This window comes from Leucoraja erinacea, chromosome 15 (assembly GCF_028641065.1).
Source record: "Leucoraja erinacea ecotype New England chromosome 15, Leri_hhj_1, whole genome shotgun sequence".
NCBI classification, from domain to species: Eukaryota; Metazoa; Chordata; class Chondrichthyes; order Rajiformes; family Rajidae; genus Leucoraja; species Leucoraja erinaceus.
In genome coordinates this window covers 31,579,226-31,594,380 of record NC_073391.1, presented here as the reverse complement: position 1 = coordinate 31,594,380, position 15,155 = coordinate 31,579,226, and the positions used below count along the sequence as shown (strand labels likewise).

Below are 15,155 nucleotides of genomic sequence, written 5' to 3'. Positions count from 1 at the left end.
GGCCTATCGTTGTCAATTCCGGAGAGTTGGAAATATAGAAGTAGAGGGTCAGATGATGATGACATTTTATTGCCACTTGTACCTAGCTAGATGCAGTGGAATTTTTTGTTTTTGCATATAACGTACACAAAAGAGTCGGCACAAAGGAACCGACTAGGTTACAAAAGATAAGCTTACAAATAGATTGAAAAATGGACTAAACAGGCGTGGATGCCTGAATTCACCAAAAATATCCTATTAATTAATACCAGTCGTGCATTTTTTTAACAGATCTATGTGATTTACTGTACACTGTCGCGTTTAGTTTATTATTATTGTCACTTGTACCGAGGTACAGTGAAAAGAGTTGTTGTTGCGTACTATCCAGTCAGTGACAAGACTATACATGATTACAATCAAGTCGTCCACAGTCTACAGATACAGGATAAAGGGAATAACGTTGAGTGCAAGATAAAGTCCAGATCTTTTTGATTAAAGATAATCCGCAGGTCTCCACAAAACGCCATCGTGAAGTGAAACATTTTGAAGAGATCGGGGTGTGGGGGAGGGAGAGTATTTGCATTGTTTCTTTACTGGTTCAGTTTAGGATGCATTAAAGTTGCAGTCGGCCGGCGTGCTGTTGCATCATGGAAAAAAATAGTTCGTGTCTCGATTTCTCCATTTAAAGACAAAAGGTATTTGTCTGCATTAACAGTCTGGGACGGGAGCACTGTGAAAGGAGTGGAGTCTTCAATCTAAACAAGATATTGTTGATGGCGAGCGGATGGGGATTATCAAGCTGTCTTCTGCCGGAGTCTCAGCAGCACCCAAGCATTTGCCAGTGGCGCCGTGTTGTGTGACAGGTGTAGCTTTTCTCCTTTGCTGTTGTTTTTTTTTCCACCTCGCAGAGCCAGGTAAAACACGCACACTTGTAAATGCCGTAGGGATCCTCAATAATATGAGGAATATGCGTGATTAGGCCAAGTGATGATTTGCTACATCTCCCAACGTTGGAAGAAAACTCGAGCGGAAACACTACTGACGGTATCACTTCCAAAATACGGCTATTTGGGGGATTTTTTTTGGGGGTGGAGGATATTATGTTTATTGCTTAATTATTTTACATCAAAGAGTATGTTGTGTGTTAATAATATTGACCGCCTTACTGGAAAATGACAAATATTTACAATACAATCGAACTATTATCTAAATGATTAAATACCTATAATTTTTAGAAACATAGAAATTAGGTGCAGGAGTAGGCCATTCGGCCCTTCGAGCCTGCACCGCCATTCAATATGATCATGGCTGATCATATCAGTATCCCGTACCTGCCTTCTCTCCATACCCCCTGATCCCCTTAGCCACAAGGGCCACATCTAACTCCCTCTTAAATATAGCCAATGAACTGGCCTCAACTACCCTCTGTGGCAGAGAGTTCCAGAGATTCACCACTCTCTGCGGAAAAAAATCATCTCGGTTTTAAAGGATTTCCCCCTTTAGCTGTGACCCCTTGTCCTGGATACACATCGAACAATCTTCCTGCATCTAGCCTGTACCCCTAAATTTTGTAAGTTTCTATAAGATCCCCTCTCAATCTTCTAAATTCTAGAGAGTAATACGGTTATAATATTAATGCATGCGTTTAATTAATATACACCACGAGTCTCAACGACTCGCCGAAATGTAAGATGATTTCAGTTGGTAAATTGTGCTTAATGTGACAATAAATCACTATTCATTGTCCACTGACTTTCCCCCATCACATGCGATGAGCCGATGAGACCCCCTGATATAGATCAATTAAACGCTTACATTCATTTTTTCCCCACGATACTTAATTTTTAATATAATTATTTGGTGACGTCGCTCCTAATTATTATTTAAAAAAGATTCGTAGCAAGAATCCGCGAGCAAAACTAAACGTTGCGCGAATAACATTAAGGGATACGATTTAAATTGTGGGGGAAAAAGACCTTTTGTTTTGATCATCAGGTCCTACTGAAGTATTTTCACTGAAAGCGGTGGCTTCACGTGTGAAGTTGTTCCGCAAAACAAGAACTATTTTTGACCACTGCAAAATGATCACCAGTTCTCCGTTTGCTGACCCGCGCTCCCGCGCTCCCGCATATTCGGTCACAAATATTCTATGCTAATAATCATATATTTGCACACCAACTTACAAACAGCCAGGCAGATGATCTATTTCTCAACATAAGCACAAATTCCATACATATGTATTTACTTAGTGGCGGACACGCACATGCAAAGACAATATATATATATTTACAAACTCGCTTATACATGTATACACACGTAGGGTTAATGTCCGCGCGCACACACACACACATACACATATATATATTCTACATAAATTAGGAAAAGCACATATCGTAGCGATTGTCGGCTTACGAGCGGCATATTTATAAATACTCTGGTAATTTATAATTCGGAAGTTAAACAGGGAACGGCTCGAAGTTAAACGCCCTCAATTGTTACAACTTCGAGTTTCGAGAATTTGGAAACAGCGCGGCTCAATTTAGAAATAATAAAACATTTTTAAAGAAATCCCTAATCGCATGACAGCAACAAACGCAAAAAGCTCTCGCCAACAGCCAGTTTCATTGTGGGAAAAAAACCAAACTGTGATTTATTACTGGCTGGCCCAGGCAAAGAAATGCGAATTCATGTTTATAGTGTTGGAAGGGAGGGGGTGAAATCTTTCAAATGCCCCGGAAGCTCATGTATCCGTAGAATAAACATTCTGGATTTAAACATCTTTACTCGTCTTGTTTGGAATGACGGCTTTAACGGACAGCAAGATTCCTTCGGGCTCAGGCAGCGATTCATTTAAACACAACCCCGCGGATGGGCCGAAGGGCCCGTTTCCATGCTGCATCTTTCAATCAACCCCGCCTGCTTGACATTTGAGGGATCGCGTTGAAATAAGCAGGCTTCCTCTTTTAGTAAATTGGAGATGTGTGTAACACCAGAGAAGACACATTGCTATTCCTGGTGTAAAATGCAGGAATGATCAGCGCGTCGCCCAGTTACTGTTAATAGACAGAACCACAATTATATTTATTATATATTATAATAATTAGGAGCGACGTTATTATTTATCGTCATTTACTCGTTTTTAATTTGGTAGTATTAAATTTTGGTTGATTCTAATAAAGGATGGAGTTTTTATTGTGTGCGTATAGATGTAAGCGCGTGTGAGAGAGGTGTTGTATTGTATATGGTGTGTAAACGTACATGCAGTTCATAGAGTCATAGAGTCATACAGCACGGAAACAGGCCCTTCGGATCAGTTTGTCCATGCCGACCAAGATGCTAGTGCCAGCTGCCCGCGTTTGTTCCATATCCTTCTAAACCTTTGCAGGTTTGTGGAATGGTGTTCTAAATCTCACCATGTTTCTGTGTGGCTTTGATGTGTGTGTGTGTGTGCGTGTGTGTGTGTGTGTGTGTGTGTGTGTGTGTGTGTGTGTGTGTGTGTGTGTGTGTGTGTGTGCGCGCCTGTGTGTGTGTGTGTGTGTGTGTGTGTGTGTGTGTGTGTGTGTGTGTGTGTGTGTGTGTGCGTGTGTGTGTGTGTGTGTGCGTGTGTGTGCGCGCCTGTGTGTGTGTATATGAGAGAGAGAGTTTGTGTGTACATACTCGGGACTTTCCAGCGGTTCATCTGTAGGCCGAACGTTCGGTCTCCAATTGGAGGCAGTCAGCTCTCCAGCTCCTTCGCTTGCAGTGAGTGCCTCATGCCTATAGCCAGTGTGCCTGGCGTTATGAAGTCTGTGGGAAGCTCGGCAGTTTGGGTAAACTACGGCACTCCGACAGATGTAGAGAGGCCCCTGAAATCCCATTACAGCGGTTACCATAAACACACGGAGCTTCCTGTTCCCTTGTGGGCTTTTTTTTTAAACCACTAACTTTCTATTCGGAGCGGGTATATATTTAGCAAGCCGCCCGAACCCACTTGGCGATTGTGTTATCTGGCAGTCGCTCTATCATTTGTGTTTCAAGTGAGGTTTATAGGTCGCTTAACTGCTCTCTTTCTCGCTCTCTTTTGAAAACCTCTTCGTAGAGGGTCTTTCCAATCTGCGGCCAAGCCGCGGTTGCTCTAGAACGGAAAGTCACCCTTGATAGTGTCAGATCATATCGGCCGACACCGCCAGCTCCGTAGCTGCAGGAATTTTAATTGAAATAGATGTGTGCCTTTCACGTGATAAGGTATTAATAAACCAGAGATTATCGGCTTTAAAAGACAGGCGCAGGCTATAGAGATTCCACGATATTAAGATACTTCCCCCTGAGTTGCGAAACTGATTGGAGTAACCCAGGGCGGCGCTGCTATTTATATTAGGAATGATCCAGTCAATACGCGGTAGGCCTGGTTGGTAGAGTCGACCCATAAATGATTGTTATATTAATTGCCAATAGCGTTAACACTTTATAAAGAGGCTGCCAATAGCTTTAATGATATGTACTTTAACAACCATCATAGTGAGGATCCTATTAATTATCAAGTAAAAGGAAGTCGTGTGAAACGTAGGCGTAATATGTAATATATTTTATGTAGGGCGGAATGTAGATGTTGGTTTACATCGAAGATAGATACAAAAAGCTGGAGTAATTCAGCGGGGCAAGCAGCATCTCTGAAGAAAAGGGATGAGTAACCTTTTTTGTTTGCATTCGTCGCTGTTCCATGAAAGATCCCCGCTTGGGATTTAATTCGCACTAAAAGTGAAGAATCGACAGAGGAAACATTTTTTTTTTTTTGCTAACCGTAAACTGTAGATGTAAACCCACGTATGAACCAGATAACGAGAACATTGCCGGTATTAATTGTTGAACATTGGAGACATTCCCTAATGGGAAATTGGGAATCCAGGCTATTGGAGAGAAGATTCGTGGTTTTGAGCAAATCTGGTAGGCTATGTCGTTTCTGTAAAAATCTTTGTTGAAAGCATATACCTGGAGAATTGAAAAAACGATAGTTAGATGGAGGCAGCGGTGTGCATGAATAGAAGACTCCGATGTATAAACCCTCATTTGATGGCCCTTGGGAACAGCGCAACGCCTTGGGCCGAATGGTTGCGGCTAGTAGTTGAACAGCTCGCTGTTTTTTTTTACATAAAAGGTGGATCGAAAAATACAGTTAATTACATTGTAACGACGGTGTTTGTAAAAATTACTTGCCGTAAAATTGTATGGTTTAATCTTATTGTTTCCCCATAACATTAAACGTAAAAGGAATGGAAAAAATATAGGCCATGTAAGTTAATACAATTATCTGTTGTGGAAAACTGTATTGGATAGTCCCTACTCCTGAGTAATGAATCAGAAATCATAGTTTGTCGAAGAGTTGCTTTTTTCGACGGCCGTCAGTTAATGAGACATGTACCCGATTGTGAAATTAACTTAAAAATGTGTTTCCAATTTGTAGCCTGAGAGTGAAACTGGTTCTCGTCAAACCGACGGTCGATTTACATGCTAATTTAACCGGTGATCATAGACATGTGATGTGAACAATATAGTTTGTTACAAAATGGTCCATCATAGAAAGATAACAAGGCAGGTGTACATCCATCAGGGTTCTCATTAAATAGTCAAAGGCCAATCGTGGTTCATGATTTATGGGGATCTAAGTGGATCAAAATCATTGCTACCCACAATTTAAGTTGCAAACAAGTGAACAAAAGGCAATCTAACAAAATAACTTCTACGCTGGGTTATACTGATGTATATGTTACATTTTATGTATATGTACATAAATATAAATATCAACACACTATAAGTGTAGGATATATTATAGATATATTTCTGTGTGTGGATTCATAATACATGTATATATATATATATATGTATATATATATATATATATATATATATATATATATATATATATATATCGTGCATGTATTATGAATACACACACAGAAATATGTGTGTGTATGTGTATACCCATATATTATATATCGTACATGTATTATGAATATACACACAGAAAATATATATATAACACACCACACACACACATATTGTGTACACACACACACACACACACATACACACACACACACACACACACACACACACACACACACACACACACACACACACACACACACACACACACACACACACACACACACACACACACACACACACACACACACACACACTGTATGTACACACACATACATACACACGTAAATATAAAATGAATACTTTAAAACCTATGTCCATCCGAAAAGTGCAAATGGACGATCAGATGTCCGCGATTTCAAGTGACGATTCTTTACGTTTACCGGCGGTGCATCGCCTTATATCAGCCACTTTATCTCGTGAACTATCTACATTCGCTGTACCTGATTTCAATTATACCTCAAATAAATAGATCGCCAGGCAAGTCCGTGCGCGCTAATCTGGGAGTTTGCCCAAGGTTGGAGATTGTGGTTCCCAGTTCCGTTGAAAGGAATGGGAGGTGGTGGGGAGGATTTGTTGCAGTGTGAGTGCAAATGTACTTGTGCGTTCCTGTTGTGCTCTGCATAACATGGGCTTCTGAAGTGACTTCTAATCCCAACGGATCTATCCAAATGCAAATCACACGTTTTTAAGGAGAAGTAAGTAAATGAGTGGAACACTAACAACGCTGCTTTAATGATTTAAGGAATATATTTGGTTGTTGCCACAAATAGAAACAACCAAATACGATATTATTTGAAATACGATAATATTATTCAATGTATAAATTAAATAAGTTATTTAATATTACATTATATCGGATTTCAAGTAAATCATTTATTATTTCAACTGCCTGTCATTTCATTCCCTTATTCTATGCAATACAAATTGCAATGCCGGACCAATGTGATTATCTCTGGTTAGAAGCCTCGTTGATTATTTGATCCACGGCGTGGTACGAACCGGGTTGCAGGTCGGTCTGGCTACAGTCGAAGTAACTCTAGTATTAGCCGAAGGGTTGGGTTAAGGAATGAGCAGTCCAGTTGCTTTAGCTGACCTTGAGATAATCGGCCCGCCAATAATTGGATCGAATAGTGTGCTCGAAATTGGGCGACACGGTGGCGCAGCGTGAGAGTAGAGTTGCTGCCTTACTGAGTCAGAGACCGGGTTGCAATCCTGCCCACGGATGCTTTCTGTACGGAGTTTGCACGTTCTCCATGTGACTGCCCTGCTTTTCTCCGGGTGCTCCGATTTCCTCCCACACTCCAAAGGCGTACAGGTCTGTAGGTGTATGGGCATCGCTGAGACTGCAAATTGTCCTTAGTGCGTATAATCGCGTTAGTGTATGGGAATCGCTGGTCGGCGCGGACTCGGTGGGCCGAAGGACCCGTTTCCACGTTGTAAACTCTAAATTAGTAACGTTGCACGGTAACCCTGAAGTGTTCGTTTCAGGCGACAATTCGCGGAACAGCGTCGAAACAATGAGTCCATCCGATCGCCTGTAATTCAATTTTCACGAGAATTAAAGGCGTTGGCGAATGAATCATCATTTGAATGTCATTTCAGAAAGGAACAATCCTCGAAATATTTATTCGAATAGCTAATCGGTCGTTGTGGTAATCTGCATCAAGTTGATACGGGTTGAGTTGCAGAGGGATAATTCAATAAAGGACAGAGATGTCTGTAGATTTATCTGCCGATGCTAAGGAAACCAAGCCACCTTTTACGCGTAAGATCTCTCTACGCATTAACAAGTGCTGGAGGAATGTATTCCTCGTTTTAAATCAAATGCGCGTTGTGATTTTTATGAATGAAAGCGGAGCGGATTTCACCAGCTCGATACCAGCTGAGGGTTTCGATCCTGCTGGTTAGAGCTACCATTACGGGAAAGATTCATCCCAGTTACAATACTATCTGCAATTAACGCTCCTCGTGTTCGCGGCAATGCGCTGCCTCGGAGAACCGAGACGGAAGGAGCAGTTGTTGATTAGATAACACTAATCTCAAGTTTTAAAAAGACAGCAGATTACAGAAATGTAAACAATTAAACGAGCAAGGGTGGTAGTTGTTATGATTGAAACAGGCTGAGTAGTTTATGTTGCGGGTGAATTATATGACATTTCCTTTGTGTAATTGAACAACGAAAATTGTGGGAGCTTCACAGATGATTGCAATTGCTCTTTAAACAATGGCATACGTTCATATATTTTTATATACACCAATCTGTAACGATTGGGATTGGTTTAATATTATCATGTGCACCGCGATACAGTTAACAAAAATTGCGTGACATAAATTGTTACCATAGTAAGCACAATAAAGCCCATACACAAGAAGATCAGGTGGTGCAAAGAGAAATATGCCAGGGTGCAGGATGTGGCGTTATTGGAATTTGTGTTTTATCTCCACTTCCAATGTAACTGTAACGCTACTAGTTACATTGAAAGTGTTACAGTTACATTGAAAGTGTATATAAAAAATAAATTCCAATTAACCCACTTTTCTACATTATTAGCGATTGTTCCCAGCTACTTGTCTCGCCAGTCACTAGAGAGAATAGGCGTTTGTGGGGGGACAACAATGATTTTTCACTGCGTTGCCTTCCAATATAATAATTCCCCACTATTCCCAGTGAAAGGCTTGTGGTTGCATTGAGGACAACGTAATCGAAGATATTGGAAAAATACGATTGTAAATTATACTGCGTGCCTTATAAATTTACCTTCCCGTAACCTTGACTGCGTCTCTTTAATTTCTTGAAGCAGTGTCTCTGATTCCACGTCCGTGCTGGTCTGTTAAAGGAAAGACGGATTAGAGGAAAATTAAGAATGAGGTCGGCTACTTTTCCGTCGGACTCCAAGACAGTTTTTTTTTCGCGATAACTCGCGGGCATTTGATGTCGTTGTCGTTTTGAAATTTCTACGAAATAACTCCCCGCTTCCCCGAAGCCGCTGAACCGACCCATGGCGAAGGTTGGCTGCTTCACATCCCACCGCGTTGAACGCGGTTCTGACCGGTTCTACCCGCAACAGGTTTGGAACTCAGAACCAGCATATAGGGCCAGTAACAAATGAACAAATAATTAGTTACTGTTAATTTATGGATTTATAAAAACCCTGCTAATTTATAAAATGAACGGAAGAACGTAACATAATTGGTTCAAGTAGTGGTGCGCGATTCGGTAACAGTTTGAAATGTGCAAAAAAAAAGTAAATCAATTTAAATATCGTGATTTTAAAACAAATTGCTGTCGGAACTCAACTGGTCAGGCAGCATCTGTGGAGGGAGATAGACAGACGATGCTTCGGGTCGGGGCCCTTCTTCACTTTACATATCGCTACAAACTTCATGTTTAGTGTAACAGGGACGAATTTACAAAATATACTATTGCCGAAAAAAAGAGGCTGCATTAAATCACTCTCTCCCAATTACTCTTTATGTATACGTGCCTATACGGATTAGCCTTTATCTGGTTCCTAGATGTAACCAGAAACATCTCAATCTCAGAGCTGCATAGAATGGAAACAGGCCCTTCAGTCGAACACGTCCATACCGACCATGCATAAGTTACCAAAATGGCAACCCGAAAAACACGATATAAACCAGACTTCGAACCCGGGTGGCTGCTCTGCCATTCAATAAGATCTTATACTCCCGCCCCACTTTCCGCAGAACCATCTGATGCAAGAGTCAAGGGAATTTAATTGTGATCTGTAGAAATTTGGAACTGGTTGACTAAAAAAAAGGCACAGTGCTGGAGTAACTCAACGCACGAAGAAAGGGCCCGACCCGAAACGACGTCTGTCCATGTTCTCCAGAGACGCTACATGACCCGCTGAGTTACACCCGCGCTCTGTGACTTTTTAATTGTAATTTACGCTGAAACTGAACAATGAAATTTTTACTTGCCACAGCTACATTAACGCAACAAAATAAGGGATACAATAATCAATAATCACAATAAATGAACTGTTTAGAACACTATTTGCGTACGATCAGGTTACCGAGGACATGATTGTAATTATTGATTATTGTCTTTTTATAATATATATACATATAGTGCATTATAGTGTGTGTATGTGTTTTATATATATATATATATATATATATATATACACTGTATATAATATGTGTATATGTGTATATATATACACTGTATTAGTACTATATATATAGTATTAGTACTATTATTATAGTATTATCTATAAATAAATAGATATATCGACGTCATATTAAAAAATATTTAAAATATTATATATATCGATTTCTGGCCTTAAATATACTCAGACGAATCTTCATTACACCCTTAGCTAAAGTGCTCCAAAGTTCACTAACGACGTGTTCTTCCATTTAATACCGTGGATAATTGGGTAAGATGATCACAAATAGTACTTAGTTGGTACTTTGTTCAGCTTATGGCTTCCAGCGACTATCTTTTACATGTAATTAACACCGTGTACGTATTAATAGGAAACACGCCACGATTAAAAAATATTTTCAAATGAAATGAATGACGTTCAGCTGGTGAAAAGTATAAGTTCAAGTATGTAGTTCAACTATATTTGGTTTCTTGCTTTAAAAAAAAGTAAGCCTGAAGAAAGGTCCCAACGCGAAACGTCGCCTATCCATGTCCTCCAGAGATGCTCCCCGGCCTGCTGAATTACTTCAGCACTTTGTGCGGTTATCTTTATTTAAATTAAATGTCTATATATTTTTTAACCAAGAATCGCAGCAAGCGATGGTATCTGCGGTATCAAAGCAAAGTTTACAAATGTCATCTGTAACCACATTGTATTTTTGTATTGCTTCACGCTAAGTGAATCGTGTCCATTTCTGTCTGTTGACCTTCGTTTGCTTGGAGAATGCGTTGAACGGGCGTGAAAGGCTGGACTCGGCCAATGGTCGAGCGGGTTAATAACTGTGCGCGCTTTCCTGCTCCCCCCCCCCCCCCCCCCCCCCCCCCCCCCCCCCCCTCTCCTCCTCTCCTCTCTCCTCTCCCCTCCCCTTCCCTCTACTCCTTCCCCTCTCTCCCATCCATCCCCTCCTCTCCCCCTCCCTCCCATCTAAGGCACAAGTGGACGAAAGGTCTTTGCACCGCCCTCTCCATTGTGACGCCACCTACTTCCCGGAGCGGCGGAGCTGGAACAAAACTGGACTGGGCGATTCTGCAAACCATTTAACTGCGGCAAAAAAAGCCCTATCTCACGCATACACAAGCACACAGAGGCAAGGCTGCATGTTAAATTTCACCAGCCAAACAAAACTCTTGCAATTGCAGGGAGACTGAGATATTTTTGTTTTTCCATTGCAATTTAGGAGAGAGGAAACAGCGAGCTGGATTTTGCAAAGAGGGGCGATTAAACTGGCGGATCTCTTCCTAAATTCATTGCTAAATGATGCTTCCAAGTCCGGTCACAACGACGCCGTTCTCAGTCAAAGACATCCTGAATTTGGAGCAGCAATCTCGCCAGCAAGCGACGCATCATCTGCGGCAGGAGTTACCCGCTCAGTTTCACTCGCCGTCTTCCTGCATGCATGCCGCGGGAGACATAACCAGCTTCTCTGACGGCGAGGAGAAAATCTCCTTTCTGAGCACTCTATCCGTGCGGGACAGTCAGGGCGAAGTGAGTCTCTCTCCCGAGGTTTACGTTCACGGAACACTCAGGAGTCCGTGTGAAAACAATTTGGAAGACGTGATACTATCGGGTGAAGTCAAAAGTAAGTACCTGAATTTTTTTTTGGGGGGTGGGGGAGGAGGGGGAGGGGTTTCTCTTGGTGCAAGCACATTGAACTGTACAATAATATTACAAGTCTCTGTGATGTTCTGGTACTATGTGGTGAAACGTTTTAAAATGTACACCTGAAAGGTTTTCTTTAAACAAAGGCAGCGGTGAGGTGCAATATATATTCTTTGCTAATCGTTCCAACCTACCAATGTTAACGCGTAGCGATTGTGCAATCTGAAGAAAGGTCCCGACCCGAAACGTCGCCTGTCCATGTTAGATGCTGCCGAACCTGCTGAGTTACTCCAGCACTTTGTGTCCTTTTGTTTTTTTTTTAATACCAGCATTCTGTGTAGCATAGTGTCTACTAATGTTATTATCGGTTCGATGGGATTTAAACAGCCCACGCCGAGCCCATTGATATGATGTTAAGATTAACATGCGAAATGTATCTGTTTGCAAATTGAAATCAGAATTCAGAATCACTTCTTCGATTTATTTTCGAAGCAGTTTTGGTGTGTTTTTTTTAAAAAGAAATCCAGCAAGATTTAGGAGCTGGAGATAGGTGGAACGTGTGTTTTTGCTGGAGTTAGGTACAAATGTGGAAAATGGAATTTCACTCAGACATATGTTTTACGTTGAGTAGCTTTTAATCGGGCAATGGGGCAGGGTTTCGCTGAAAGTCCCCATTGAACAGCATCCCCCCCAATTTTGGTTTGTACTTTATGACTCGTCTTTTTAAAGCAATAACTAAGGCAGTAAATTGTGTTAATTTGCTTTTGTGTTACACACAAATATTTTCCATGTTGCCCTGTAACAGTGTGTTCGGATGGATATAAGCTCCGTAAAGACGTGTCCGGTTTCCAACCTACGTTTAGGGTGATCACCGACCAAAATGATTTCAAAGTGTTTTAAATTCAGGGATTTAACATTGTACACTGGTGCGCGGATGTAAACTGGCGCATCATATTCAGGCCGAGTTATATCCAGCGGTCAATTGATGCTGTAGAAGAACGAGAAAACAAGAATTTTCATGGGGATTTTGCTTCTCCCAAAATATATGATGTGAATTGGGGTATAGGATGGTTTTATTTCATTCTCATTAAATGATGGTCTCTGTGGAAAGCGCTGGGAGAGTCGGTAACTCACGATTTGAATTTAAATCAGCGCAATGATTGAGCAGTCTGAAATCTTACTTAAATATAGTCCATGCATTTCAAACATTGGGATAATCACCTCTTTAAACTTGTTTAGATTATTTTTTACAACTCCGATTCAATATCTAGCTAACTTATAAAACATATTCCTCAAATCCCGAAATCTGTTGGGGTGTGGGGCGGGGGTTGGGGAAGGGGGCATTAGGTTTGTGACATTCGTGTTGTTAATTTTTTGTAAAGACAGAGTGTTGGAGTAACTCAGCGGGTTCTCTCTGGAGAACATGGGAAGGTGACGATTCGAGTCGGGACCATTCTTCAGAATTGTTTTTTTGTAAACCAGCGTCTGTAGACTTTAGACTTTAGAAGCACAGTGTGGAAACAGGCCCTTTGGCCCACCGCGCCAGCTAGCGATCATCCCGCACACTTACTAGCACTATCCTACACGCTAGGGGCAATTTACAATTTTACTGAAGCCAATTGACCTACAAACCTGCACCTCTTTGGAGTGTGGGAGCAAATCGAAGCACCCAGAGAAAGCCCACGCGGCCACAGGGAAAACACTGGGTCTGGATAGCACGCAATAAAAGCTTCTCACTGGACTTGGTACACATGACAATAAACTAAACGCAAACTCAGAAGGTACGAACTCCGTACAGACAGCACCCAGGGTCAGGATGGAACCCGTGCCTCTGTGAACCAGCAACTCTCTGCCGCTCATCTATAGCTCCCTGCCTCTTTTTCTTCTTCTTCTTCGTGTTACTAATGTTTGGTTTCTGTTCCCCCAGAAACCTGCATCTTAAAGAAGTCTCCGGAGAGCGAGGATAACAAGATTGATGATACGGAGAGACCGAAGCAGCGGCAAAGACGGAAACCTCGTGTGCTTTTCTCGCAGACGCAGGTGTTTGAACTAGAGAGAAGGTTTAAACAACAGCGGTACCTGTCCGCCCCGGAGAGAGAACACCTGGCGAACTCTCTTAAACTGACCTCTACCCAAGTCAAGATCTGGTTTCAAAACCGGCGTTACAAGTGCAAAAGGCAACGTCAGGACAAATCGTTGGAACTCGCCGGCCACCATCACCCACCTCCTCCCAGGCGAGTGGCCGTCCCCGTACTAGTCCGGGACGGCAAGCCGTGCATAGCAGGATCCCAAAGTTACAGCAGTCCTTACGGCGTGGGGGGCAACGCGTATGCTTACAACGGCTACCCATCCTCGTACGCCGGTTACGGCGGCAGCCCGGTCTACAATGCAAACTATACCTACACCAGCATCCCATCGCTGCAAACCTCCACGGTCCACAACGCCTTCATGAATGTGGACCTCAGTAACGTTAATGGCACGGTGCAGACCCAATCTCATCCAGTAAACGCCATGCCCGCCTGCCAAGGCACACTGCAAGGTATCAGGGCCTGGTAAGGTGACTGTGAGCCCAGACGTACTTGGATGTATTCAGATTGCTCTGAACATTTTAAGTGTAGGTGGTTCAAAGATAACAAAGGCCACCATTGAGATCAGACTTCAAGAGTCCCTGCCTGGAGAAGCCAGTATGGATTGTTATCCGGTGAGAATCAACGCGCCAAATATTATCCTCGGTCGCTGCGTGTATGTTGCATATTACTCCCTAACCCCTGTAATTGCTCGCTGTATAATTTGATCGGCTTCCACGAGGTCAATGAGCCACGTTCTTCTCCCTTGAATTGCGTTAACTAACGATGGACACTGACGGGGGGGGGGGGGGGGGGGGCGGAGAGGTACGAAGAGCGATGGAGCAGAGGAAGGGGGGGGGGGGGGGATTCCAGTTACACCCCAAATATAATGGTGTACAATTGATCATATGTGGTTCCCTGGCTGCTCGGTATCTCGCAACCCCCCTCCTCGCCACCCCTTCCTCCCAAGAGTTTGGGCAGAGTAGAAAGACGCCTCACAAATCAATTAGAGATGCCATCGAAGATGTGGCTAGGTTGCCATTGCCAGGACTTATTGCTGTTCAGTAAAGTCGAGGCGCCGCCTTTCTTCAACTGGACCAGCATTATATGGCTGCTCCATTTGTGATGTAAACTCGGAGGTGTGGGACTGGTGCCAAAGGAAGATGAGATGCCGTTTCTTTCTCCAAAGCTTTATGGGGCTTTAACCGCTGCGATATTTATTTCCAGAGTTTGTAAGGTTTCCAACTGCCACGGTAGGGATTTACCCAACGCGTATAACTCGTTATCACCTACCCTACAACCAACAATGGACCATTATGGGCTCCACCTTTCCTTGATTATCGTTTCTTTTTGCATATCTTTCATTCATTTGTTCTATTTACCTTCTATATCTCTCGTTTTCCTTTCCCGT

At 42.4% G+C, this 15,155-nt stretch overlaps 1 protein-coding gene across 5 annotated transcripts; it reads left to right on the top strand.

Moving 5' to 3' along the window:
- Nucleotides 1-375: 375 nt before the first annotated feature.
- nkx2.3 (NK2 homeobox 3) lies at nucleotides 376-14,541 on the top strand. Of its 5 annotated transcripts, none has more exons than XM_055647033.1 (3): nucleotides 376-842; nucleotides 11,257-11,658; nucleotides 13,606-14,541. In XM_055647033.1, the coding sequence occupies exons 2-3, from the start codon at nucleotides 11,334-11,336 to the stop codon at nucleotides 14,232-14,234; spliced, it is 954 nt and encodes a 317-aa protein (XP_055503008.1). In that variant the 5' UTR covers nucleotides 376-842; nucleotides 11,257-11,333; the 3' UTR covers nucleotides 14,235-14,541. The 5 variants fall into 5 exon arrangements, with proteins under 5 accessions (XP_055503008.1, XP_055503006.1, XP_055503007.1 ...); XM_055647031.1 differs by lacking the exon at nucleotides 376-842 and adding an exon at nucleotides 864-1,023; XM_055647032.1 differs by lacking the exon at nucleotides 376-842 and adding an exon at nucleotides 1,587-3,720.
- The last annotated feature ends 614 nt before the right edge of the window (nucleotides 14,542-15,155 follow it).